The sequence below is a fragment of the Rattus rattus genome, chromosome 15 (genome assembly GCF_011064425.1).
Source record: "Rattus rattus isolate New Zealand chromosome 15, Rrattus_CSIRO_v1, whole genome shotgun sequence".
NCBI classification, from domain to species: Eukaryota; Metazoa; Chordata; class Mammalia; order Rodentia; family Muridae; genus Rattus; species Rattus rattus.
The window spans coordinates 70,902,139-70,929,520 of record NC_046168.1 but is presented as its reverse complement, the minus strand read 5'-3'; the positions used below and the strand labels follow the sequence as shown (position 1 = coordinate 70,929,520).

Sequence of the window (27,382 nt, the reverse complement as noted above, 5' to 3'; positions counted from 1 at the left end):
GGCCAGTGGAAGGGCTCGACAGGTAAAAAAGAACATTTGCTGCATAAATTCCATTTATACCAAAACGACTGTACCAGGGCAGAAACTGGAGGCCCAGAGACGGGAAGTATCTACCCTAGGGGTCCGCAGATCAGAAAGCTAAACTCATTGCCAGCCACCAGCCTCTCTCTACTCCAGTCTTGTGGTGCCAACCACCTGGCTCCCTAGGCTCAGATGTAAACTGCTACAGAGGGGCCCTGCCTGTCTCCTCAGTGGATGAGGAGGAGAGGAGGCTGGGGCTGGGAAACACCTGCTATCCCCAGCCAGGAGCAAAGGGCAAAGGCTGGCAGGCTGCGTATGGTTTTTATGACCCAGCCACCTCCCAGAACAGTAAACAGAGGGGCAAGCGGCTGGCACCAGAGCCCTGTGGGCAAAGAAGGTCCTAGGTAGCTGACTTCTGCCCACCTCTGGGGGAAAAGTCAAGGAGAGTACCCGCCCCTCAGAAGCTTAGAAAGTGCTTTAAGTTCCCATTGCTTCTGTCCCTTCTTCCCTTCTGGACCTGACCAGCACAAACAGGTCCTGGTTCAAGTGCTGCCTCTTCCAGGAAGCCTTCTAGGTCTCCTGATGAGCAGGGAGTGTGCTCTGCTCTCTCTCTCCACAGACGCAGTTTCCTGCCATGTTCAGAACAAAGTTCTGTGCCTTTTTGTTTTATGCGAACACCGCTATGCATGTGTTCCCCCTGGCCAGGCACTTTTGGGGGGCAAGGACTGTACTCTTCCCAGGCGTAACCACGCCTGGCACACAATGCCGTGTGAACGACAACGCCGAAGGAGCAGCCTGAGCGAAAGCTTGCCGGATCAGAAGGCGGACAGGTGAGCGCTGGAGCTGCCGCTCACACAAAGAGCTGTCTCTTCAGCCCCAGACCTGTCTTGGCAGGGTCCTGTTTGATCTGCCTGGTTTTAAAGGTGACCTCGTTGGGGGAAACCACAGAAGGAAGAAGAGACACACAATCACGAGAAAGGACGTCAGTGATTAAACTTTTTTTTAAAAAAATTCCTTTAATGCTATGTCTGATTTTCATAAATTGTTTAAAAGGGGGGAAAAAAATCTTATTCCTGAAGCTGCATCCAAGAGATTCCACTCTACTTAACCCCTGTACAGGTGTGAGTTCTCCATGGTCTGGGGGCTCCCGAGGTGTGATGGTGGCCTGTGGGAAGGTGGGCGTGAACGGGAAGGTTGACTCATAGAGTCTTCCCAGAGAGGCTTCCTCCTTTCCATCCACAGGCCTCCCTGGAGTGCTAAGGAGGGGGCAAGAGCATGGCCAATCACCCAGCCTCCACCTCGTGCCCAGACTTGATGGCTTTGTGGCTACCTCCAGGCTGGGGAGAACCAGAGCAGGGGATGACAGGGCTGGCAAAGTTGAGGCTGGAAGAGGGGACAGGTGGGACAGATATCTTCCTTGTGCTTCATGCGGGAGTCTAGTCTCCTGTGTACCACCCTCTCTCAGTGCTGACTCCTCCCCAGGCCAGTCTGGCCCATGCACCAGCCTCCCACCTCACTCTGGAACCCTTGGAGGAGACGGTGGAGCCTCAACCTTGTCTTGGCAGCTCATTGAGCCCTCTGAGTCTTGCAACATCTCCAGGTGATTGAGACTTCTCACTGGGCCTCCCCATGACCCTGTGGCCTAGGACACAAGCGCTTGCCCAACAGGCTCATCACACGACCCAGCCAACGGAAGGCAGGGAGTGAGTGGGCAAGCTACTTGGTCCTAGGTAGGCAGTTTGTCCACAGTGACCCCAAAGGTCAGCAGCAGGGCTGGAACTCAGGCTCCCTGGGCCCCAGCATAGCCAGGTGTCCAACATTCAAGTCCCTAGATCCCTGGACCCCAGGCTGGAGGGGGCTAGGGTAAAAACTCCTCCTTGACCGGCACTGGGGAGGGGGTGCCCAGAAGACCAGCATTGGTGGGGCATAGACTCCCCAGGGGTGGCCCCGATGGTGTGGGGGTGCCATCCAGGGGCAGGGGCAACTGTGTGGGAGGCATGGGCTGCTGCTGTTGCTGCTGCTGCTGCTGCTGCTGCTGTTTCTTCTTGTTTACTTTACGCTCCTTGGCCCGACGGTTCTGGAACCAGATCTTTACCTGTGGGATTGCAGAGAATTTATGCTGCAGATTTTAGGAAGGAGCTGGGCTGGGAGAGGTGGTCTTCATGATCCACTTTCTGCTCCTGTCACCACTAAAACACATTCTCCCTGTGCTCTAGACACCCTTCTCTGAAACCTCCTCCAGGGCCCCAGTCCTCCAGAGCCCCCATGTTCTGTGACTGCCCATCCTCTGGGTTTGAATAGCATTGATCACCAGCCACTGTAGCCTGTGTGTGTGTGTGTGTGTGTGTGTGTGTGTGTGTGTGTGTGTGTGTGTGTGTGTGCATGTGTGTGCACACACATACATATGTCTGTTTGTGTGTATGGAGTAATGTTGGGTTTAGTTGGTGGTATGGCAGTGGTTCAGTGTGTGGTTTTGTGCCAGTAGTCTGGAGACTACCTTTTTATTTTTTTTTTGTGGGCTCTGTCCGTGCATGGCAACCTGAAAGCCCAACGACTTGAGCTGAGTTGGAGGGCCCACATACCTGCCGCTCTGTGAGACCCAAGTTAGCAGCCAGCTCTGACTTGCGCCGAATGGTGATGTACCGGCTGTAGTGAAACTCCTTTTCCAGCTCTAGACGTTGGTGGTCTGTATAGACCACGCGGTACTTGTCCTTGGTCCGAGTCTTACCTGAGGAGCAGAAGGTCAATGAGGGAAGGTGAGTGTAGTGGATGCTCCAGGAGGACCAGGAAACCTCTGGCAGGAAGCTGATGACAAGGTTGTGGTCTGAAGCCAGCTATGTCAGCTGTGAAAAGTGAGGCGTCAGGAGATTCCCTGACTGTTCACTCGGAGGGCCTCAGAGCTGTGTGGTAACAAACTTTCCAGATGGGTTTTGACTCAGGGGTCCCCAGACCATAAGCCTGAGCATAAGTCACAAAGGGGACACCTGACTGGCCAGGAGACACCTGGCTAGTTAGAGGACACCTGGCTGGTGAGGGGACACCTGGCTGGTGAGGGGACACCTAGCTGGTAAGGGTAGACTAAGGGTAAAGGGGATTCCCAGATGCTCCTCCCTCCTGTGCAAGAAAGATCCAATGGTGAGGGAAAACAGGATTTGGAAGTACCTTGTGATTAGGGGCTTCCCAGTTCTACTGAATGCTAGCCCAAAGTAAGACTGAAAGGCCTAGAGCTGCTGGTAGATGCTAGGGTCTGCAAGGTGCCCAGAAGGAACACTCAAAATGCCACGCCCTACTCTAGGGTTGCATCGGGAGCCCTAGGGCTGATCTAGCGGAGCTGTCCATACGCCCCCTATGTTCCGTGTGCAGTGACTCAGCTCATTCCACTGGACAAACCAAGTTCCTGTCTCAAGCTACACACTGTGGTGGGCAGGGAACAAAATGAAAAGTCCTTGCTTGGATGCTAGGGGGAGAGGACAGACAACAAGAAAATAAAAAGGGAAAGCATTTGCTTTGTTCGCTGGCAATTAGTTTGAGGAAAAGAAGGAAGATGGGGAGCCTACAAAGTTGGCAGTGGGAATTTCAGAGTCAGGTGGGTTCTAGCTACTTGGCTGGGTCACTTGAATCTAACAATTCAAAACCAGGGCAGCACAGGTAACATAGTGGAACTCGAGCTTCAAAAACTCACAAAACGAAAATCCAACACAGTGGTTTGAAGCCTAACTGAGAGAGAGCGAGAGAGCAAGAGAGAGAGAAAGAAGAGAAAGAGAGGGAGAGGGAGAGAGAAGAGAGAGGGTGGGGAGGGGGAGAAAGAGGGAGGGAGGGGAGGAGGGGGGGAGGAGAGAGAGAGAGAGAGAGAGAGAGAGAGAGAGAGAGAGAGAGAGAGAGAGAGAGAACAGGCAGATTCCCAGAGAAATAGGATCTGGCGAAGTGAACATGGAGGGCAAAGGCCCTGAGGTAAGAATATGAGTGAGGAGGAAGCTGGTGGTACAGGGGAACAAAGAGGAAGGGGGGTGGGGACAGATGTCAAGGGAAGGGCCTTGGTTTTTCCTCTGTCTGGAATGGGAGAGCCGTTGCAGGGCTCTGAGCAGAGGAGACGTGTGTCTGCTGCAGGCTTTCATGTTTCTCCGGCAGCTGTGTGGAGAGTGGGGGCAGGGGCTGCCATGTCTCAGGACAAGAGGGTGGTGACTTGGCTTTTAGATGGTGCTGCTTGGGCCAGGAGCTGGACTTAGGACCATCTGAGGTTATTAACATCAGGGTTGTCTTTGGAACTGAGCTTAGGAGGCTGTCTGGGGCAAGGATCACGGTATGGGGCCTGGGTGAGCCCCAGCTTTCCCTGGAAGAAGTTAAACACATGGCTAAACTAGGTGCTTGCTGACAGCAGGCATGCTCACACACTAGGGAACCCCTCCTGCCAAGCGCCCACCAACAGCCTGGCTTTGGCCTCCCTGCTCTGTACCCTGGCTCTCCCCCACCCTACCCATGCCCCTGCACTAAAGACCTGCATTGGGTCCACCTCCATCCCACACAGCCTGGCAGGAAAGACCTAGGCTCTTCTCCAGCCAAGTGGTTCTGTGGGGAATGGGAGACAGCAGCTGTTCCTAGGCATCTCCCTGGGCTTCTGCCAGAGCAGCAAAACCACACTGGCCATTTCCATATGCACCAGGCTCCCAGTACCGCCTGACGGCAGAGACAGCTCAGGACAGCCTGCAGTTCCGTGCCAGGCCTGCTTAGAGGAGGGGCTGAGGGAGAGGTTGCTGAGGTGCTGGCTCCGAGCACGGCTCCTCCTTGACCTAGAAAAGTCAATCTTGCTTCAGAAACAGCTCTCCCTGAGGCTACTACCACCACAGCCTAGCTGGGCTCTGAACCCATAGCCCACTGGGATCACTGGCTAGGCCAGGAGCCCTGGGATTTCAGTCCCTTGCCATCTTAGAGATGATGAGACCATGTTTTAAGGTGGCCATGCGGCTGCTGGAGTTCTAAATAAGAGGTCTGTGAGTTCTTCCAGGCATGTCCAATTGTGCATCACAAGTGTTCTGTGGTAACTATAAATGTGGTCCCACACATCTTCAGACTACTTAATTTATTCTATGTACTCTATAATTCTTACTTCATGTCAAAAGGTGATTTGGTCCTCAGCTCCAGAAAAAAAAAAAAAGATAAAATAATGTTGAAAGGTTAAGCACTTCCAACCTCCCTGCAGTCAAGGTCACCCTCTAGTCTAGAGCTCTCTCGACTACCTCCAAAACACAACTCCAACCTCACCCTAGTTAAGTACCACTGAGCTACCCAGCACCCTAAGTGTAGCAATAGAAGCTTACAGAACAGACCACACCTCTATGTCCATTCCCTGGAATGGAGGGTCAGACCACGGCAAGGGCAGACTGTAAAACCTGGTTTGGACTGTGGTTGATGGGCTTGGGCTAGAACTTTCAAAAGCCAGGAAGACTCCCAGCTGTCTCCAAGAGAAGCGAGGCAGCAGATGGAGCTCTGTTTGCGAGAGCCCAGGTTCGGTCATGAAAGCAGCTGTTCTCTTAGTACCTATCTTCATGGCCCCGTCTCTGTGTCTGTCTCTGTCACCCTGGTGTCTCTGGCTCCTGGTGGTAAGTACAAGGGACCCACAACGGTCATTCACAGCTGGGAGCCAGGACACAGAAAACTGTTCTCACATGTGCTGAGAGTAGGGTAACCTGATCTCCATCTGCTTCCCACAACAGAGAGAATGGTAACTAGACAATACAGGCTGTTGGCTGCATTTCAGTACCTCTGTCCCCACGAGGGTCAGTGGAGCCCTTGTATAGGCTTAGAGAGGGGTTGATAGGAATAGGAACCTATTGGCAAACGTCTATGTAGTCCAGCTGCTTAAAGAATATTGATGGGAGGGCGGGTGGTAAGCAGGGGTTGGATAGGGGAGGAACACCCTTATGGGGGAGGGGGATAGGGGGCTTACAGACAGGAAACCAGGAAAGGGATAACATTTGAAATGTAAATAAAAAAATATATCCAATAAAAAAAAAAGGGAATATAGATTGATTCTAAGAGAACAGCCTGGCAACGAACAAAACATTTGATTCCCTATATGGCCCAGGAACAAGGGCCTCACACCTATCCGTTGAGGGTGAGCACTAACTGGAGAACCCTCCCAGGACCCGACTAACCACTATGTAGTCTGGCTTTGCATGCACAGAGCTTTTGGCCACGAGCTCTACTTCTAGGACATAACCTCACCTAGAACTGCCCACAGCAGAGAATGTTACTACTAGCATAAGACTAAAAACAAGGTCCACGAGTAGAGAGCAGCTGAGCTAAGACACGGAAGACCAATGGAGAGGAGCACTAAGCAACAGTTAAGACGTGTGTACGAGGGAGCAAGATGCAGGAGGCCGTGAGAGAAGCCTGCTCTCACGCTGGGGAAATGGCTCTGTTCAGGAAATGCTTGCCACAAGAGCGTGAGGACCTGGGTGTAGATCCTACGAAGCCAGCCGCGGTGGCTCCCTCGCCTGTGGTCCCAGTTCTGCCGGTGTAGGGTAGAGGTAAGTAAATCCCTAGGGCTCATTGGCTGGCCAGTCTAGCTGAAATGCTGAGCTGTGGGTCAGTGAGAAACCCTGCCTCAAAAAACAAGTTGAAGAGCAATAAACAGAGATACTCCGAGTTATTTTCTGGTCTCCACAAGCCGAGGTACAGGTGAACACATCTGTTTATGAGCATAACACACTCATATACACACACGAAAATTCACAATCTTTTAAAAAACCTAAAAAGTGGGCCCAGTGGTTAAGAGCACTGACTGCTCTTCCAGAGGTCCTGAGTTCAATTCCCAACAACCACATGGTGGCTCACAACCATCTGTAATAGGATCTGATGCTGTCTTCTGGTGTGTCTGAAGACAGATACAATGTACTTATATATAATAAATAAATCTTTAAAAAAACTTCAAAAGTACGTCATAATTCTGGGCAGTGGTGGCAACACACCGTTAATCCCAGCACTCTGGAGGCAGAGGCAAGTAGGTGGACCTCTGAGTTTGAGGCCAGCCTGGTCTACAGAAGGAGTTCCAGGACAAACAGGGCTACATAGAGAAAACTTGTCTCAAAAAAAAGGTAGATGTGTATAATTTTTTGGTTAGTTTTTGTTTTCCTGAAGATATATACAATACAAGAAGCCAACAACAGGAGTTGCCTCCTCTGGGAAGGCAGGCGAAGGCAGAAAGCAGGGGGTGTTGGACTTTAGAGGGTTTCAGTGTTCATTGTGCAAATGTTCAATGCATTATTTGTATATGTTGTGTGTGTGTACATGTGAATGTGCATGCGATTGTACATGCACATTCCTATGTGCACGTATGTTTCACTGAGACCAACTCCAGGGCCTGATCATGATAGACAAGCATCCTACCACAAGGATAATATCACTTGGGCCTTTTTATACTTTTTAAACTTTGAGACAGAGTTGCCCAGGCAAACCCTGAATTCACTTTGTAGCCCAGGCAATTCTTGAATTTGAAAACTTCCTGCCTTGACCTCTTGTGGGTAGGGTGACAGATGTGCACCACCGGGCCTGGACTTAATTAATTTTGTAGGCTGGCCCTGGACTCACTCTACAGTGAGGATGGTTTTAGGCTCCTGATCTTCCTGTCTCACTTCCCAGTACTAAGATTACAGGTGTATACTACAACACCGGCTTATGCTGAGAATTGAACCCAGGGCTTTGTGCATGCTAAGATACCATTTATTAAGCTAGATTCCCAGCCCTGAACTCTTGTTTGTAAATAGATTTTACTTATCCTTTTAAACTTCATACATATATACAATGGACTTTGATTATATCTACCCCTGTGCCCTCCTCCAGCTCCCCTAAGATCTCCTTCCCACCTACATCTGCCCCCTCCCTCTCTTCTTCCTCTTCCTTCTCCTCTAACCCAGAGTCCACTTAGTGCTGTTTGCATGTGTGTGGGTGTGTGTTCACCTACTGGGGCATGGGCAACCTATAGTGGCCACACCAAAGAAGAATGGCTCTCCTTTTCTCAGTGGCCATCAGCTGCCAACAGTTCCTCAGCCAGACGTGGGGCCTTGTGAGCCCCTCCTCATCCTTGGAAACTCTTTGCAGTGACAGTCAGGAGCCCTGAGTTCTGAAGCTCTGGACAGGGCTCAAGCCTGTATCCTCCCCGATAACCATTTGTGAGCACCTGAGTCCCCTCTGGAACCCAGAGAGGAAGGGCAAGGTGGCACATGAGAGGGACAGAGCAGGGAGGAGGCCAGGGTGAATGATTTACAGGTTCCGGGGACACTGGGGGGAAGTCCAGGCTCCTGTAACAGGTGTCTGATGAGGGGCCGGCCACTCCCAGGCTCAGCATGAGTAACTCGTAGGCAAGATGCCAGTGAGAACTGGTAAGGGGAGAGAAGGTGGAGACCTTCAGGGATGAGCACAGTACCAGAGCTCACTCACCTAAACGGAAGGCTTACCCTCTGCTCTGGTTGTCATAGGCAGAAGGTCTCATCCCCGTAGGACAGGCTGCTTTGAGAGGCGTGAATGCATCTCCACATGTCTAAAGCATGTTCAGTTTGAGGTCTAGAGAAGCCACCAGCAGAGCTGTCAGTGCCTGTCCTTTAGCCTCAGTCCTCCTAGTGAGCTGTCCTGAGAGTCCCGGCCCCCAGATTTGGAGTGAGTAGAGCTGACACTGGCTCCTGGGGTTTGGTACTTGACCGGCTCTCCAAGTGTCTCTGGTATGTGCTCGTTCGAACAAGCACACCTCTATGGATGTCCATGCCAGGGTGGCCCATCTCTGGGCCCCATTTTCTGAGTCTGTAATGTGAAGATAACCATTAAGGACAATCATGGTGGCCACGGGCCAAACACTTGTGTGTGTGTGCCTCAACACCTTGGCTTTTTGTTTTGTTTGTTTGCTTAGGTTTCTTGTTTTGTTGTTGTTTGAGACAGCGTTTCTTCATGTAACAGCCCTGGCTGTCCTGGAACTTGCTTTGTAGACCAGGCTGACCTCAAACTCACAAGAGATTCACCTGCCTCTGTCTCCCCAGTGCTGGGGTTAAAGGCCTGTACCACCACGCCAGCTATGTATCCAGTTTTTGACATAAAACATACAAGTAAACAAAAGCAATGGGATTTAACTCCCGGTCTAGGGATGTGGAGACGGTTCAGGAAAGTTGTTTACTGCCAAGCCTGATGTCCTGAATTCCATCCCTGGGACCCTCAAGGCCCAAACAAACGTAGTTAGACATGTTTTAAAAGCTAGCTCTATTTGTTCTTGGAAACACAGGAGAACCCATTACACAGAGAATGGTTTTCCACAATCCTCTCCAGCCTTGGGATGTACAAGGCTGTACCTTGGATGAGGAGGGCTCCCTGTGCAATACCTGGCATACAGCAGGTACACAGAGAGGGAGATAGGGTTCATTCTTTCCCGATGGTGATGGGGTGACCCCTGTACGATGGCCAGGAAGTGGGGCTGTGTCCTACTGGGATGCTGCATTTGTAAGGTTCCTTCCAACTTGGAAGCAGGAGGCTCCCAGTGTTTGTTGATTCTTAGATCGTGTTTGTTATTACTGCTGAAAGAATTCTAAGGCTGATCTCCCAGTCTGAGAGCCTAGACAACAGGCCTGCCCAGCTGGAAGACAGGATAGTGTTGCTGCAGCCTGTACTGTGGACCTTATCCAGCCCCGGGCAGACAAGGAGAGCCTGGCCTCTGCTCCAAGACAGACTGACTCCCAGAAAACCAAATGGTCTCTAGGTCAACACTCCTGGGTTTGTTGCTCCAAGTGTTAACTAACTCTTGACTATCAGGCTATGGGCCTCAACCCCAGACCCTCTGTGACCTCTCACTGGGTGGGCCACCTCCTGTGGCTGTACATTAAGATGACACTCCCACCAGGCATGTACAAACACACACACACACACACACACACACACACACACACACACACACACACGTTTGGGGGTTTGTTAAAAATACTTATTTCTAAGTTCTACCATTTTGGGGGGTAATGGTACTGAGGACCAAGCCCCACTCTTCCTCTCAGCTATACCTCTGCCCTCTCATCTTTAGCAAGCTCCAGCTGGAGTGTTCTTTTTTTTTTTTTTTTTTTCGGAGCTGGGGACCGAACCCAGGGCCTTGCACTTGCTAGGCAAGCGCTCTACCACTGAACTAAATCCCCAACCCCCCAGCTGGAGTGTTCTTAACAAGTGCCTCAGCTGTGGGTCTCAGTCTTTCCTGATGAGGGGTGGGTGTCAGCATCAAGGTGTGGAACCTGGAGCTTCATGTATGCTATGTATGCACTCTTCCATTGAACTACAACCCCAGAGCACAGGCTCTCCACGGTCAAGTTCTATGCAATTCTGAGTCTGCCTCACTACTCACCCACTACCCAGGTACACTCATAGGGAGGGCATATCCACACACCCTCCAGTCTTGTAGAGCAGGGGGCAATGGCCTGCCCACCTATGTCTGTGGTGCCCGCTTGGGGGATGCTTAGGGAGGTGGGAAAGGAAGCCATTGGATAGTGCTTCAAGATGGAGATGAGAGAACAGATTTAGAAAGGTCACTGGGTCATAGGATGAGGACAGCTGCAGAGCCAAAGAACAAAGAGAAGGAAAGAAAGATAGAGGGGTTCAAAGGTATTGGAGGATCACTTTCCTTGCCACCCCTTGAGCACATTGGCCAATGCCTTTTCCAGGCCTTGTGCGGACCGAGGAATAACACCAGAGATGGACAAGAACAGAGAGAGTGGCCATCTTTTGTACAGAAAAGATGAGAAGAAAGTACTCTGAGTTTGCTGAGCACGCAAATAACTTTAAAGACCCCTGGGGTGTCATCCAGATTCACACAAGAGGGCTACCAAAAAGTGACAGGGGATGAGCACCCCCGTGGTATTAGCACTCTGCCATTCAAGATCCTCGAAGGCTGGGGTGCTCACTAAGGGTCCAGACCTAGCACTAAGAGCTGGGAAGTGGCCCAGTCTGCATCCTTAGTGGAAGGAGCAGAGAAGTGTTTGAGCTTTCCTGGGTCACCTCCCTGTCCAGCACACAGATGTGAAAAACAGTTGTAAAGGGCAAAGGGCTACAGACGCCGCCCCCACCCCCCCCACCCCCGAAAAAGCGGAACTGAGCTATTTGTAGAAGTAGATGCTGGAGCGCTCCCTCAGGAACAGGAGGAATGTTGCCTGATGGGAAAGTCACATTTCAAAGAACGCCCTGGAGTGAGGAGATTTGATTATGCCATCAGTTGCTGTTCGATATCAATTGGAGCCTTTTCTCCCATCTGTGTCACCTGTAGCAGGGTCTCTGCTGCAGCAGCTCTGGCCCTGCCTGTCCTCAGGACACTAGAAGCCATTCTGGAGCCATGGGCTTCCTAAGCCTACCATTCACCCTCCTGTTGGCTGAAGGGAAACTACAGCCTATTCTGTCATGGCTGCTCACACAAGTCCGGGAGGAAGGATGAGGCTGGCAGGATTGGGTTAAGCAAGCCAAGTCTGAGGAAGCCCCAAGAGGGAATCAGTAGCCCTCTTAAACCACCTCCTCTTCCCACTCAAGAGTCATCCATCCTGGTTGCACCCGGCAGCTCTCAAGCTCTCTGTGCATCTTGACCCCCATATTTTCCTTGAGGCCCACAACCCAACCTGGCTTCAGGAGGCAGCAAAAAGAAGGAATTTTAGAGTCTTGGGCTGGAGAGATGGCTCAGAGGTTGAGAGCATTGGCCGCTCTTCCAGAGGGCTGGGCTCAATTCCCTGCACCCACATGGAGGCTCACAGCCATCTGTAAGTCTAGTTCCAGGGGAATGTGATGCCCTCTTCTCACCTCCACAGGCACTAGGGACACACATGGGAAAACATTCATACACATAAAATCATAGACTAATTTTAGAAGTTTGGAGTCAGATGTCCCTGAAAACTTCACCTAGGTTGGCCATGCGCTGCTGGTACATTCCCACATAAGCCACTAGAACCCTTCTGGTTTCGTTTTTATTGTTTTCTTTGTGGCAGTGACCAGATTTCATGGGCTCAACTGCTGTCCTGGCAGCTGGCTGCTAGATGGTCCAGATCTGATATGCTTTCCCGGTGACAGGAAGCTCTATGAGACACCACTGCCAGTTCACTGCCCACCGGGGACCAGGAGCCCAAGCTACCTAGCTCGCCTCACTACACTGAGGTCACACTAGCTGCAGCTCCCGCCACTGTTCTCATTCTTCCAAAGCTATTTTGCAAGGACCCTCAGTCCAGAGTACAACTCTGCCCCTTCTGCTGAGGGCTCAGCCTCCAAAACGGCCCTTCCTGCCTGGTGTTCCTGCTTCCTCATGACCTCAAAGCCAGTCATAAAGCGTCCCATTCTAGGGTCAGGAATACTGCTTTGGAAGAGTGGCTGAGCACACGCCGAGTGTCCTGGGTGTTCATCACCAGTCTGGTCTGTGCTCCTGTGCCAATCAAGCAACTACCAACTGTGATCGGGAACTCGGAGGACCATGGATAAAGGCCCAGCGCCAAGTTGTTAGAGAGTTGTTAGAGTTGTTCTAGGCCTTGGGGAAGTCTCTTGGAGGGAGTGGCTTATAGGCCAAGAGCAGAAGGTTGAGAGGGAAGCAGCTTCTATATCCTATATGGGAATAATACTCCAGAAAGAGAAAATGGCTTCTGCAAAAACCTTTGGATGGAGGAGCTGAGGGAGGAGCTGAATTCCAGTTCTCAGAGGGCAGGTAAAGATCCCACCTTTGCTCAACCATACCTCCCATCACCCAACGGAACCTTCAGCACAAAAGAGAATAATATTACCTGCCTACCCGGAAGAATGGATAAGGGAAGGAAGGATGGACCAGGGTGAGGGGTGGGGGTGGGGCGCAAGCTGTGGCTAGAGAACTAACAGAATCTCTGGCTGAGGGGAGTCTGGGCTTGATTTCAGAGCCCAGGCAGGCCTGAGGGTGGCAAACACAAAGGGGCAAGCTCAGGCTTCTCCTCCCTGCTCCTGCCAAGATGAGGACACAGGGAAAGGGTAGCAACACATGGCGATGACCCCGACTCTAGATGTTATGGCTGCTTGTGAATCCCAGGAGCTCCAGGCCTGTCCCCAGAGGCCTGTTGAAGAAGAGGACTTCCTTCCCAAAAGCTGGCCCCTGCTGCTAGCAAAACTGTCTGGATGTGAGAAGGGCTCCTAAGGCTCTAAGCACAAGATCCGCTGGGGAAAAGGGACACACGTTCCACAACAACAAAAAAAATCTCCAGCCACTTTCTAACTAGGTCATTCCCAGCTACATCTGAGAGCCGAGGTGTCAGGTGCAGCTTCTGCTGCAGGGAAAACCTGCTTTAAAGAGTCAGCCCGCCAGGCCTACTTCCCCCTCTCCTTCTATCTTCCCCTTTCTCCCTCCCACCTCACTCAGCTCCTCCCTGCTGGCCTCGTTTTCTTTTTCTTTTTCCCCCTCACCTGGGTGGGCACTGGCTGGAAAGCAGGCAGCCAAGGAGAGATCCTGGGTTGGGTCCTTGAGACTGTTGCTTTGTTTGACAAGCCCTTGGCAGGCTGTGGATCCTGGCTGGAACTGTATGTTGTCATACCCTATGCTGTGTGAGCTCGGGCAGGCCATGTGGCCTCTCTAGGCCTCTTCGATTTTATCTGTAAAATGTGTCCAGTGATAGAGCCTTTCATCTCTCAGGGTAGTTATGAGGCCTAAGTAGGCCCCAAAGGAGATCTTTGCAGAGTGCTTACATGATGAACTCCTACTATGTGCACAACAGACCTGGAGGGGGTTGATTAGGACTGGCTTTTGATAGGATTACAGATGGCAATTGGCAGGAATAAGCAAGTTGATAGAAGTAGATAAAATAAAGATTTTTAAAACAAGGGGCCATCAGTAGGCTATAATTATCCTTCACTTGGAGTGGGGTGAGTCAAGGAGGGTTTCCTGAAGAAGGCAGCCGTGGAGAAGGAGCAGCATTTGAACTGCTGGAGAAGCTGTAGAGGTAAGAGAGAGTAGGGTGGATCAAGGTCCCAGGATAAGATTCAGAAAGTGTGAAGCTTAGGCCTGTTCACACCTGCCGGGAGTGATCGCTGAGCACTGGCTACCTGCCCAGGGCTGGCTGTGTTTTAACAACACCATGGCTGCGAGAAATTATCCGAGTTGGGGGCCAGTGAAAAGGCTCCGTGGGTGGAAGCGTTTTCTACTCAAGCCTGACAACCTGAGCTTGATTCCTGGACCCTCTGCTAAGGTGGAAGGAGAGAGCTGACTCTATGCACTTGTCCTCAGAACTCCACACATGCTGTGGCAGACAGCTTCCCAAACTAATAAATAAAATCCTTTAAAACAACAACAGTAACCAGAATGCTAGACTGTGGTGGTGCATGACTTAATCCCAGCATTAAGGAGGCAGAGACAGGGCACTTCTGGGCTTTAGTCAGCCTGGTCTACAAAGTGAGTTCCAGGACAGCCAAGCCAGGGCCACACAGAGAAATCCTTGTCTTGAAAAACCATGAAGAAGGAGGAAGAGGAGGAGAAGAAGAAAAAGAAAGAGGAAGAGGAGGAGGAGGAGGAGGAGGAGGAGGAGAAGGAGAAGGAGAAGGAGAAGGAGAAGAAGGAGAAGGAGAAGGAGAAGAATGATACAGGTTAACAAACCTCTGGCTATGTGGCATCTAAAAGAATTGGAATCCCAGAGCTAAGACTTCCAAGCCTCAACTTCTAATCGTCTCCAATAAGTCCCTGGGCTTCTAAGCAAACCTTTGGGAGAATATCTTCAGTACTAAATTGGGCTGTTGATGCCACTGGGTTCAGAAGTGACATGGCTCCCTCAGATCCAGGTCATGCTGTGTTCCTGGATCGCAGCCTACCTGGGGCTCACTGCCTCCCCACTTAGATGTCCAGCACCCTTTCCTAGAATAAAACCAAATCAAATCAGAGCCTGGCCTTGACTGTTCCAACGGCTTCGAGTCAGGAGCACTGACCAAGTGTGGGGAGGCACTCCCCTCCCCTCCCCTCCCCTCCCCTCTCCCCTCCCCTCCCCTCCCTTCCCCTCCCCCCAATCCTCCCCTCCTTCTCCTCCCTCTCCTCTCCTCCCTCTCCTCCCCTCCTCCCCTCCCCTCCCCGGCCCTGCCCCCCCCCCTCTCCCCTCTCCTCCCCTCCCCTCCCCTGCCCTGCCCTCCCCTCTCTCCCCTCTCCTCTCCTCCCCTCCCCCCCTCCCTCTCCCTCCCCTCCCCTCCCCTCCCCTCCCCTCCCTCCAGGGATGTCTCCTCTCCTCTCCTCTCTCTCTCCTCCCTCCCTCCCCTCCCCCCTCCCTCCCCTCCCCTCCCTCCCCCTCCCCCAGGGATGTCTCCTCTCCTTTCACCTTCCTGGTTCTCTCATCTAACTGAGCACACGCTTGATGCCAGGCATGGAGCTGGTGTCAACCATTCCCAGGTCAGGCAGACATAGCCCCAGACCTTTTGGGGAGCAGATAACATTGCATACAACGTAAGTGGGCGAGAACGTTGGAACTTTGCAGGGTTCTCAAAGGCCCCCCAGCAGAGGACAGGAGATAGAGAGTGTGACTTGGGAGTCACAGAGAGCCTCCTTCAGCCATGAATGGAAAACGAGAAGGAGCCAAGCATGCAGAGAGTCAGAGGGAAGAGAAACAGCTACAACAACCAAATGTGTACACAAGGCCTGAAGCAGGACTTGGCCGGCCTGAGGAGTTCAAAGAGGGCTGGGTCCTGGAGCATAGAGGCCAAAGGGAGTGGCCTGGGGTGGGGTCCAGCAGTGGGTGGGGAGCAAGCATTGGCGCTGTAGAGCCTCAGGCCTGAGGAGGGAATGTGCTGTCCACCCTCAGCCGTATCGGAAACCACACAAAAACTTGAAGCTGATTCATCTGCACTGGATCTTATAACCTTTGGACCCCACGTTTCTCATCAGCACATCTGCCCTTCAACTGTCCAGTGCAGATATTCTAGACTCTCTGGGGCTCAAAAGAAGGAAGGTAGCAGGCTGAACACCTTACGGACAGTGTCACCGTGAACTGGAGGGTGAGGCAGGCAAGTGAATTTCCCTCAGCTCTCCCAGACCACAGCGTAAGAGTTACCTCTGGGAGCCTGTACCTTCAGTGCCCAGGAGAAAGTGAGCCAAAGAAAGACGGTGAAGGGCTTTTCCCTTGGGGGAGTCTATACCCTTCCCTCAGCTCTCATTCTACTCTACTTGAGGAGCCTTAGTGAGAGTCACATGGTTTGAGCAGGCCAGAAGGCTCAGACTCCTGCGTCTTTGGTCAAATGTGTCTAATCTGGCTCCTGAAAAACCCCTTCCTAAAATCCAAACCTGTAGTCCTGGCCTCGACTCCTAGAGAAAAACCGTTTTGCCTTTGGACATTGGTGGCCCCGTCTGCATGCAGAAAACAGTGCTAAGAGACAGGTGACCAGGAGTGCAGCTGGGTTTGCAGGGTCATGTCCAAAGGTAAAAGAGGTTTCCTCACATCACCCCAAGTTATCGGACTCTCCATTCCTTTGACTACTACTCCACTGGCCTACTCCCTCCTGTTCATACAGCCTCACACCGATGATCTTCCTCCAATGCTCTCCCTGAGGGGAACCTCCTCATCCTTCTGAGCCACCTGACCAGCAGGAATCCACTAATGGAAGATTGGAAAGGTGCCTTCCTTCCTAGACGTCCAAAGAAGACTGCAAGCTGCTGGGGCAAGGCCCCTATATCTCCTATCCTGTCCTCCAATGTAAAGCTCCTCCCCTGCATTCATGAATCAGGCTTCAGAGCACCACCCACCCACTAACAACCACTGCCCCCAGACACGTACACACACACACACACACACACACACACACACACACACACACACACACGCATACACATGCATACACAAGCACAGGCACATGCTCGCACACACTCACATGTGCATGTACACACATACAGACACACATGTGCACACACATGCACATATAACACACACACACACGTGCTCACACACTCGCACATGCACACCCATGCATGCATACACACGTGCACACACATGCACATGTGCACACACATGCACATATAACACATACACACACGTGCTCACACACACTCGCACATGCACACGCATGCATGCATACACACATGCACACACATGCACATGTGCACACACATGCACATGTACACACATGCACACGAACACTTACACACACTCAAACATTCACACTCATGCATACACACACGCACACACAGATACACACACACACACACACACACACAGTCTTCCAAAAGATTTTCGTCTCTGTCAGCTTTTTTTCAAGACTCTTTTCCATAGCTTGAAGCAGAGTATAGATCGACATGTAACCTCCCCCGTCCCTTCTTTCACTGACTGTAAAACAGAGACCCAGGAATCGCTTGCACAGAGGATTAGAACTGGTATGGTGTTTAGTGTGGCCCACCAGTTCCTAGCTGTGGCCTTGGGCCAGGATTTACCATCTTGGTACTATGGTTGGCTCACCTTCCAAATTGGGGGGCGGGAGGGAGGAGAGACAGCAATGTGTTGTATAAGACTTCCATACTACTAGCTGCTATTACTCAAGGCCCAGAAGAGAACAGCCTTGCCCCTCAAATATCCCCGGAGACAGACAAGAGCTTCTGTGTCCCTTGCACTTCTAAGGAAGGGTGTGACTACAACCAAGGCCTGAAGCTACTGATCAAACCCTCCCGGCAGCTACCCAGGGGAGTAGATGGGTGCGTGGGAGAGATGGAGGGAAGGGAGAGGAGGTGGAGGAAGTCCCAGGCCTGCCCCCAGCTGGGAGAAGGGAAGCAGGGGTCGGACATCAAAGAGTAGGCAGGCCAGCTTCCCGCCCTCAAGGCCAGGTGGCCTTTGTCAGGACTGGCCAAACACAATCTGGACAATGAAGTGTCCTGTTCACTTTCCGGCCAACAGGAGTCACTACTGAGCTAAAGCAAAGGCAGTTACATGACAAAGGGGGGGGGTGTTCCTGTAAAGGTCCGGCTGTCCCTCATTAAGCTGGGCCTTTGTCCAGCCCCCTCCCCTGCCTTTGAAGAGGGTGGATCAGAGGGGCCTGCAGGCGCTTCACAGCCAGAAGAACCAAACAGCAGCCACCTTCCCAACTGCTCCTACTGCCCCTCCCCCGGGGTCAAGAGTTCAGGGAGAGTCCTGGGGAGGCTAGGTAGGGACCCCTGTTCCTATGCAACCAATGGGAACTTCCGTCAACCAAAGGAAAGGATCCTATCTCTTCACTGTAGGATAGGAAACCAGTTGGTCCTGAGGGGAAGAAGATCCGCATTCCCACAGCAGTTAGGTGCTTGGGTGTGTGTGTGTGGCAGGGTTAGGACTGGAAGAAGCTATGGAAGATCGGCAGCGCCAGTACTGCTACTTGGCGTCTGGCCTTCTCATTGTGGCCTTACCACTTACACAGACCCAATGTCTTCTCTTTGTAGAGTTTCCTCAGCTCTACACAAGGGTTCAGTTGGGTTACTCAAAGCTCTCAAAGCCCAGAGATAAGGAAGGGCGAAACAATATGACTCTCCAGGGCAAGAGTGGTCGTGGGCCACACACTTGAGAAGTCAATCAGGGCCAGGGCAAAGGTCAAAGAGGGAGACCTGGGCCTCGCCGGCCACCTGCCAGGTTTGGAGACGCAGACAGGAGAGAAGGGTCCTTACCGCTGCCACCGCCGCCTGCAGCTGCCACGTTGCGCCGCATCCATTCGTAGGGCGTCCGCCTTTGCACTCCTGGCGAGGACGGTGCGCCTGGACCCCCGAGGGACTGCGCCAGGATGCCAGGACCAGGACCCGGAGGCGCGGGCACTGGGCTAAAGTCCGGAGGGGGCCCGAAGGCCAGCGGGGCCGGGCTGGCGGCCGGGGCCGCGGGGCCCGGGCCATAGGCAGCTGCCCAGTCGTCCTTGGGCGCAGGGAAGGGCGCAGCCCAGGTCGGAGGGGGCGCGGGTGCCGGCTCCACGTGCGTGTAACCCGCGAAGTCCGGGTACTGCGGGGGCGCGGGCGCCGGGCCGGGGGGCGCGTAGGTCGGAGGGCCCAAGCCGAGGCTGGAGGGCCTGGCGGGGCCTGGGTACACGGGGGAGTCCTTGTCCAGCACATAGCCCACGTACATGGTGACCGCAGGGTCCCCCGCGCATGCTGGGCCCTGGAGCCGCCGCGCCGGCCGGCCGCCCCGACGACCAGCGACTGCTCACCTGGACCCGCGGCCGCCGCCGCGCCCGCCCCACCCCGGCCTTTTATAGCCGCGGGCCGTCCGCGGCCCCAGCCGGGCGGCTTTGCATTTCAAAGCGGGGGGAAGCCTCGGGGCCGCGAATCAAAGGGGGAAGCCCGTCGGGCGAGGGGGTTCAAAAGGAGACAAATTGCTGCCCTAAGCGGGAGGTGGATGGGCCAGAGGGCTGGGGACCCAGAGGGCGCGGCCTGGGTGATGGTCCAGGCACAGCTTCGTGTTCCGACTCCTCCTTCGGTGGTCGCGGGGATCTCCCCACCACCCACCCCGGTTTACAGGTGGAGAAACTGTCTCCAGGGGCAGGGAGGGGGTGGTGGCACGACCGTAGGCCAGCCTCACACAGCACAGGGAGTATGTGGCGCTGTCAGCAGTGACCACCAGCTTGAGGTGAGGCGGAGAGCAAGGCTGACTTCAAACGGGGTTCTGTCTGTAAGGTAGAGGGAGTCTTTCGGGGGAGGGAGGTAGGGGTCACGACCCCTCGGGTCCCAGATGAAAGCTGTGGGAATGTGCATATGCAGATACCCAGTCTGCAAGCTACTGTTTCCCTTATTGACTCCCCAGAGAAATTCTCAAAGATGTGGGCCAGGGGGTCTTCTGGGGACACCTTGGGAAACTTCACAAACTCTCGATGGTCTACCTACCTTTTCCCTATCATTGTTGAGATGTTCCCAATATACGCATACACTGAGTTGCATGGTGAACCCACCTTGCAGCTTCCATAATTATCGGGTTTCCGTCACCTCTTTTTTATCTACTGCCTTTTTTTCCCCCCCGCTAAAGCATTTTTGGAACAATTTAAAAACAAATTCCAGGCTTCATGTCATTTTACCCCTACACATGTCAGCCTGAGTCTCTAAAATACAGGGACAGATTTCTGAGTATGTATCGTATTAATTCAGTTTATATTCAGTGTACTCCGACTGATTGGGGGAAAGGAAGGAAGGAAGGAAGGAAGGAAGGAAGGAAGGAAGAAAGGAAGGAAGGAAGAAAGGAAGGAAGGAAGGAAAGTGATTTTGCAGCTGGCTTGATGATCCTCGTTGGTAAAGGAAGTGATTCTGCTGTCATTTTAAATATCCATGTGGTCTTTCCTACTCCATTGAAGACAGGCAGGCAGGCAGGCATTCCACAGCTACCTGAGCAGGGAAGGGTAGCTGAGAAAGTAGAGGGAGTAGGGAGAGGGCATTGCTAAGGAAGTGGGGAGGGACTGGGGAAGGAAGGCTATGGGCCAGGGCGGGAACTGTGCAGAGGAGTCCTCTGAGATCAGATCTCTGGTGCTCCGGGGCCATGAAATGTGCAGAATCTTCGATGCCCTCAAGCAAGGTGGACTCGGGTCTTAGCCATTAGACTTTCCTTCCCTTTACAGGGCCAGGCAGGGAGGTCAAGGTCATGCTGTACCTTGCCGGCGGATGCAGAGCACAAGGAACGCGTCAGGCTGTTCAAAAAGGACCTAGGATTTCACGGTGGTGGGATTCAGCCGAGCCCTGTGTGACTGCACAGATGACCTGCCCGTGAAGGTGTCCTCGGTCAGCCACGTTGACACAGAGTAGTGAGCCTATCGGTCCCCTTCCTGCTCAAGGGAAACTGCCCACGGAATGGATGGAAGCAGTGAGGCTCAGGGAGGAAAGGGCAAAACCCCAGCTCATGCTTTATAATGAAGGCTGCTTATAAGAGAGGGGAAGGTAGCTACTTGTCACCAACACAGATGGCTGTGCGCTGTATGAACACATAAGTGTCACAGCATGGGGGTTGGGGGGGAAACGCACCACATCTTCAGGTCAGAAGACACCTGGGGTTCTGGATTCCAGTGAGGGCACAACCAAGAGATAGACCAGGAGGGCAGAATTCTGCTCTCAGCTGGGGTAGCAAGGCCTGCTCCTTACTGTGGGAAGGAAGGCCTGGCGGGGAGAGCAGAGATCTGGGAGAGAACTGCAGGCACAGAGTCTAACCTACCTGTCCAGAACGAAGTGGACATCCAGCATGAAGCAGGGGTTGTAGAGAGCAAGTTTACTGTCAAGGGAGGTGTGCAAGGGCTTGCTGGCCATCCTCAGTGAGGATCTCATTCCCGGAAAAGGAGATTGGTGGCCTAGTCAAGAGGCTTGCCATTTGGGACTAGTAATCTCTTTGCTCATATCTGTCCCTTTGACATGTACAGGCTAACCCACCTGGCTGTACCATGCTGGCACCATAATCAGTAAGGAATGAAGCCTCTCCTTCCGTGCCTTCAGTGCTGGGGGCCTGGTGTTAACTAAATGCTCACAGTGAATGGGGATGTCACATCTTGGTTCTGGGTCAGGAACCAAGCCTGAGAATTCTTGCAGGAGGAGGTGACATGTCAGTTGGGGCGAGTGGACAAGGACACTGTAGTCCAGCGGTCGGTATGGGCAGAGGCCTGTGTGTTCCCCTAGGACTGATAACCCAGTCCTGAGTGGGAAGCAGGAAGTCAATTTGAAAAGTCACCCACCTGAGTGACTGAGACACAGCTGGGACTTGGTAGTGGCTTAGAGATGGGTCAGGGTGACAAGGGACCTTAGCAGGGAGAAGCATGGCCAGGAAACCCAGAAGTCTGGGGAGCCTGCTGCCGAGGGGTGCCCAATGCTATACCCTCAAAGGTGCTCCTGGGCTGCACTACCCTTTCTGAGTAGTCACTGCCTCTCTCTGAGAGAGCACACTGGTTTGTGACAGTCCACGAACTGAGCAGGTGCTAAGAATGACGCCTCATATCAAGTATGGGTCACCTTCAGTCATCCTCACCGCCATCCAGGGAAATAGAGGCGACTGCTATCCCCATCTTTTCCCCCAGATTAACAAATGAGTTCAGAGAGGTAAAGTCACCTTCCCGGGGTCACACAGCAAGTCAGTGACATAGCTGATAGTTGATCTTCCTTCTAGAGATGGTTGACTGGTAAGCACAGAGGGTGACCCTGAATGTGTGTCTGTCTCCCCACCTGACAACTTGTTAGCTGGATTTTGCTTAAACAAATTACTGGTTCCTCTTCCTCCCTCAGCCTCAGGCTTCTTCAGCAAAAGAGCCTCTACAACCTCTCCCCGCCCCCTCTTTACCCTCACACCTAGGTGGACCCCCTGGGTAGAGGCGTTAGCATCATAGACACGGCTCCCACAGTTCCTTAACCAAAGGAATTATAACCTTATTTAAATCTGAGATTGTAGTGCCGTACACCCCCACCTCTGACCTGATCCTGAGCCCCTGGACCCCAGTTTCACATGTGCCGGCCGGGACTGGTAGCCACTGATGGCTCTACCACTGGGACCGGCCATGCCTATCCTGAAGCAGCTTCTTCCCTTCAGGCAGCCCCTTATCTCTAGGCGTGGCTGTTTATTGGGCCCCTCCTTCTCCTCCCCCCCCCCCCCGCTTCCCCCTGGAAGCTCTCCCTCTGGGCTGCTCTCACTCCAGGGCCTCCAGGGGTGGGGTGCCCAGATGAAGGCCTCATAAAGATCTTGCTGATAACTTGGTTTATGGCCCTGGAAGAGAAAGGTCTGGGGCTCAGTTACTGCTGAAAATGGTTTGCCTTAGAGAAGCCAGAGGGCACCAGAGCTAGTGTCAGACCCGCCGTGCCCCCATCCCGAGCCTGCTGAGCCCCTTTCTAGACGTCAGATTAGGGCCAGCCAAGTTTCATCCTTGCTCTCTTAGGGGAGGTGAGTACCCTTCTCAGGGTCCCTGGTTCACCTCAGAAGTGGGGATGGTTTTCCGTGTTTCAGAGGCAGCGTTGAGCCTTTGGCTTCCAGACCTGTCCACTTCTCCCGCTCCGCTAGAGATGAGGTCGCCACCTGCTGGCCCTCTAGAGAATGACAGGAGGAATTAGTCCCTTATTGCCTCATCTCTGGTGACAGAAGCCACTATTCTGGGAAACAGAGGCAGCCTCCTTCTCCAGACACCAGAGATCAAAGAAGACATCAGAACCAGGGCTCAGAACAAGCACAGAATGTCCTCCTCAGAAGGGGTCCTATGCCCGACGATGTGCAGACAGACAGGGAAGTAGGCATGGAGACTCAGTGGTCAAAGCTCGGAGAGAACCTAGAGGCTCCAACTCTGATTCACAGCTGCCCCAGGAACCCAGCCCAGCCTTAAACTTTATGCTATACCTCAGCTACCTGGTCTTGTGCACGCAAAGCTCCAGTGGCTTACGGGCCTCAGAATAAAAGCCAGGCTCCCAAGAGCCTCAGGCCTTCGTGCTGACCGCCCCCCCTTCTCCTCCCCCATCCCAGCATTCCCCCTTCTCTCTTCTGATCTACCACTTCAAGGTCTTGCTAGCCTCAAAGAGTTCGCAAAGGCTGGTCCCTTTGCTTCCAACACTGTTCCCATTCTTGTTTCATGGGTAGCCTTTCAACCCCAGGTCTGAGCAGAGATACGTAGTCCCCAAAGGAGCTTCTACAGACCTGAGCAAGAACCCTCATCTGCCCAACTCAGTAACTTCTCAATCTCTCTTCATTGTACCAACCACAAACTAGTGTTATTATCTGTTGCTTCCTTTATGTTTGCTTGTGAGCTCCGGGGAGGGGGTTGGGGAGGCAGGTCACGTGGTTGGCGTTCAGTGAACTAACTCTCTTCATGCAGATGCATGATGGGAGAAGCAGGACAGCCTGAGAGTAGGGGTGAGAGACCCCATGGAAGACCGTGTTGTGTGCCTTCAAGCAGGTTCTGTACCCTGTCTGGACCTTGAGAACCTGTGTTCCCACGAGAGAGAAACAATATCGTCTTCAAGGATCCTACTGCCCCATTTCTTTGAGATTTCTGTACCTGGCAGTAGGATGGACCATAGTGCCCTGTCGTCTGGGGACACTGAGGTAGCATAGAAGGGGGTGGTTAGGGGTTAGTATGAATGGGCATGTCTTGAACTTCAAATCTCCTGCTTTCCTGGCATGATTCGCTAACTACAGTCTGACCCAGTAAGGATCTCTGTTGAAGGTGACTCATGTCCTTGATGCCCTCCCTTACTTGCTCCAAGTGTCACCGTGCTGTGATTTCTACCCTAAGACTCTGACTTTCCAGCTACAGGTAGAGGATCTACCTGTGTACTCATGGTGTGAAGTAAGGAAGGAGGCCAGGCTAAAGTTTCCTGCAGCTCAGGCACCGCCCTGCACGCCTTCTATTTCCTGAGCTTGTCCAGTAGACTACTCTAGAGGACGTCCTTCCGGACACCCGAGATGACTGCGTTAAGGTCTGGGACGTGTGTGCTCTTCCTCACACCCTGTGCCTACCCCGGGAGCCTTCAGGGCAGCTCCAGGAGCGTGGGAGAGCCAGCTGTGGTGGCTGCTTGTGCTGAGCTGGTCCACAGGGACTTCTCCCATGGGGGCTCCCCTTCCGGCCCCTCAGCCCACACCCCACAGAGCCCTGCTTCCTGCTCTGACAGTGAGGGAGGTATTGGGGGTTATGCAGTCTGGACCACTCTAGGATAGAACATGGGCCAAGCCTTTGCTGCCATGGCATCTGTGCCCACACTGCAGGATCATATAGCCGGGGCGTGAACCACTCCGTCACAATGCCTTATGCTGGCTATAAACTGAGTGGGTGGAGGGGCCTCCCTCCAGCCCTGATCATGGACTTCTGTGACAGCAGCCCCAGGGAGTGCCTGAGGACCGGTTATCCTTTGTAATATTCCTCTTGTTTTGCCTCTAGGCTTGCACTAAACCTGTATGAGTCTTGCCTCTCACAGCATGTGAGGTGGGCACACAAGCCATTATTTTAAGATCCCAAGGCTCTGGGCATTCTGAGGGTCACACAGCTAAGAAGCCACTGAGTTTGGCTCAGATTCTCAGGCTCAGTTCCCAGGCCCTTTCCTGTGAAGTAGACCTCCAATCTGTGTGGGCGATAAGCCTAGAGCCCCCTCTGAACTCTACCCATCATCTGCCCTCAGCAGTTTTCCCCTCAGTGTTTGACCATAGCCAAAAGGCTCTGAGAACCTGGTCATGGAGTGAATGTACTGGGTTTGTTCTGTCTGCAGTGGGACTGGGGACATGTTTGCCACCCCAGCATGATGATGCTACCTGTTCCCGGCAGACTGGTGAAGAAGCTTCGTGGGGGAAGGCCCAGCCCTGACTTACCTGTTTTCTAGATCAAGAAACTGAGGCTGGGGCAGCTCGGGGACTCATTCAAGGTCTTCCAGTTTCCAATAGAGAGGCTGGAATCTCAACCCAACTTTAGTCTCTGGGTCCCAAATCCCAAATGTTACCCTCAGTGGTAACAGTTGATTCTCAGGATCCAGGGCTTTGAGGGTGCCCGTGGCACTCGGTGTAGCTCTGTATCGCCTGCATCCCATCAGGGGGAGGAGAAACAGCTCCTGTGCCCACCAAGGGTTAATGGTGGTAGAGCTAAGTGGTTCCAGATGGGCCAGCGGCTGGCTGGGCTGGCCGGAAACGGCAGCCCCCAGCATCTCCTGGGGATCGGCCACCACCACTCCTCCTCTCTATGCTATGTCTTTGGCCCCCAGCTGCCCGCTGTCCCAATCCCTGCCAGTCTCCTTTCCCTCGGTCATGCCCAAGGTCTTTGTGCAGCAGACCCCCAGCTGAGAAACTGAGGTTCAAATAGGATAGGGACCTGGATACAGTGACATATTCCAGGGCTGGGTGTTCTCACTTCTTTCGGGACTATGGAGTGGACACTCCCCCTCACTTCTGACAAGCTATACTGGTCACTGCAATTGATCTGAGGGTTCAGGGAAGCACTGTCAAGTGAAATTCTGGGGACACAGTTCCCGCCCCACAACCTCTTTCTGTTTTGTGGTTTGTGGTTCAAACCCAGGGAGTTGCCTTTGTACAAGAAATCCTGTGTAGGCTTCACCGCGTGACCTTTGGCATCATCCATGTCCTCTATGACCCCTGGGTCAGGTACTCCACCTAGAGATTCATTACCTGACATGGCCTGAGCCTGTCTGAGTATCCTCTTCCATACAGTCCCACCCAGTACTTTGCTAAGGAGATGAGACCAAGAAACAAAGGCAAAATAAATAAAAGAATCTCAGATCTGAGACCTTGGTGGGACTGGAGAAGAGGAGGGAAACGCAGATGATAGGATTAAAGAGGGCCGAGCCTAGCTGTTCCTGATCTGGGATACCCTTTCTCCAAACCCTGAAACCCAGCTTCCCCAGAAGTGGTAGTGGATGGTTTCACTAGAGTCTAACAGTCCTTTTGAAAGGATCTAGGGAGGCGAAAGTGAACGAGAACCAGCCGGGGGCTCTGTGGAGATGGGCAGGAGTGGACAGGGTGGTACCTAGATCGGCAGCTAAGATGGGTAGGGTAAGAGGAAGGTGGGGCAGGGCACCTACCTCTGCTAGTGTGGTTCCACACAACCTTTGCTGTTGCTGTGTGAGCTCAGGAAGCTCACTGAACTTGTACCTCAGTTTCTCTGCTATAAAACAGGGCAAAGAATCCCATCCTCGGGAGGCTTTAGGATGCTAAAGGGGGTATGCCTGAGTGAGTGAGGCAATGTGCTGGGTGACCTTGGGCAATCACTCTCTCTCTCTCTCTCTCTCTCTCTCTCTCTCTCTCTCTCTCTCTCTGCCACTTAGCTCTGGGCCTTCGTTTCTTCTAGAAAACAAAGCGAAACAAGACTGGGTGTCATCCTTTTTGGGAGAGTTTCAGGAGGCCCAGCCCAGAGACCTGACACTAGGCTCAGCCACTGCTGCCTGGACAGTCCAGTCAGAATTATGACAATGAAGAAGAGAGTGTTTATATCTCAGTGCAGTCACGCTGGGAAGAGATGGGAAGTGTTGTCCTGTGTCCTGTCTGTGGTATTAACAAGAGCTGGAAGGGACAAATCTAGAGCAGGGGCCAAGAAGAAAGAGTCTGTAAGCCAGGCTGTCTCCCATCATCCTGTGGTCTGGCTCATAGTGATCGCAGCCTGGTTGTGTGAGGTCCCCCTGGGAAGGTGCCACGACTTGAGAGGGGAACTCAGTTCCCACCATCCTTAGGTTCCTGGGATGATCTGCCTGTAAGTCTTGCTGCTTCTGGAGTCTAAGAATTCTGTTTGCACATGGGGTCTCCCTGTATAGCCAAGAGCCATCTTCTGGTGTGCTTATCTGGGGTTGCAGGCATCCACCGCCATCCTCATCTTCTTAGTGGGTTTTGCTTGCAGTGAGTGTGTTCAGACAGATACTCGCTCCTTTGATCTGCACTCATCTGTGTGCAGAGAGGAACAGGGATCAGACCCAAAGTTTAAGGTAGCAAAGGAGAAATTCCTAGGCCCATGTGAA

At 52.9% G+C, this 27,382-nt stretch overlaps 2 protein-coding genes across 2 annotated transcripts in view; one reads left to right on the top strand and one right to left on the bottom strand.

Annotated features, from left to right (window-relative positions):
* Nucleotides 1-1,011: 1,011 nt before the first annotated feature.
* Cdx1 (caudal type homeobox 1) lies at nucleotides 1,012-19,086 on the bottom strand. Its single transcript, XM_032885523.1, has 3 exons — nucleotides 18,617-19,086; nucleotides 2,604-2,749; nucleotides 1,012-2,116 (listed from the first exon to the last, which is right to left on the bottom strand). The coding sequence occupies exons 1-3, from the start codon at nucleotides 19,059-19,061 to the stop codon at nucleotides 1,880-1,882; spliced, it is 828 nt and encodes a 275-aa protein (XP_032741414.1). The 5' UTR covers nucleotides 19,062-19,086; the 3' UTR covers nucleotides 1,012-1,879.
* A 187-nt stretch (nucleotides 19,087-19,273) lies between these two features.
* Pdgfrb (platelet derived growth factor receptor beta) overlaps nucleotides 19,274-27,382 on the top strand; it is a 47,348-nt gene continuing 39,239 nt past the window's right edge. Inside the window, exon 1 of the mRNA XM_032885524.1 lies at nucleotides 19,274-19,562. The gene's annotated coding sequence lies outside the window, so the exon portion shown is untranslated. The remainder of the gene's footprint in view (nucleotides 19,563-27,382) is intronic.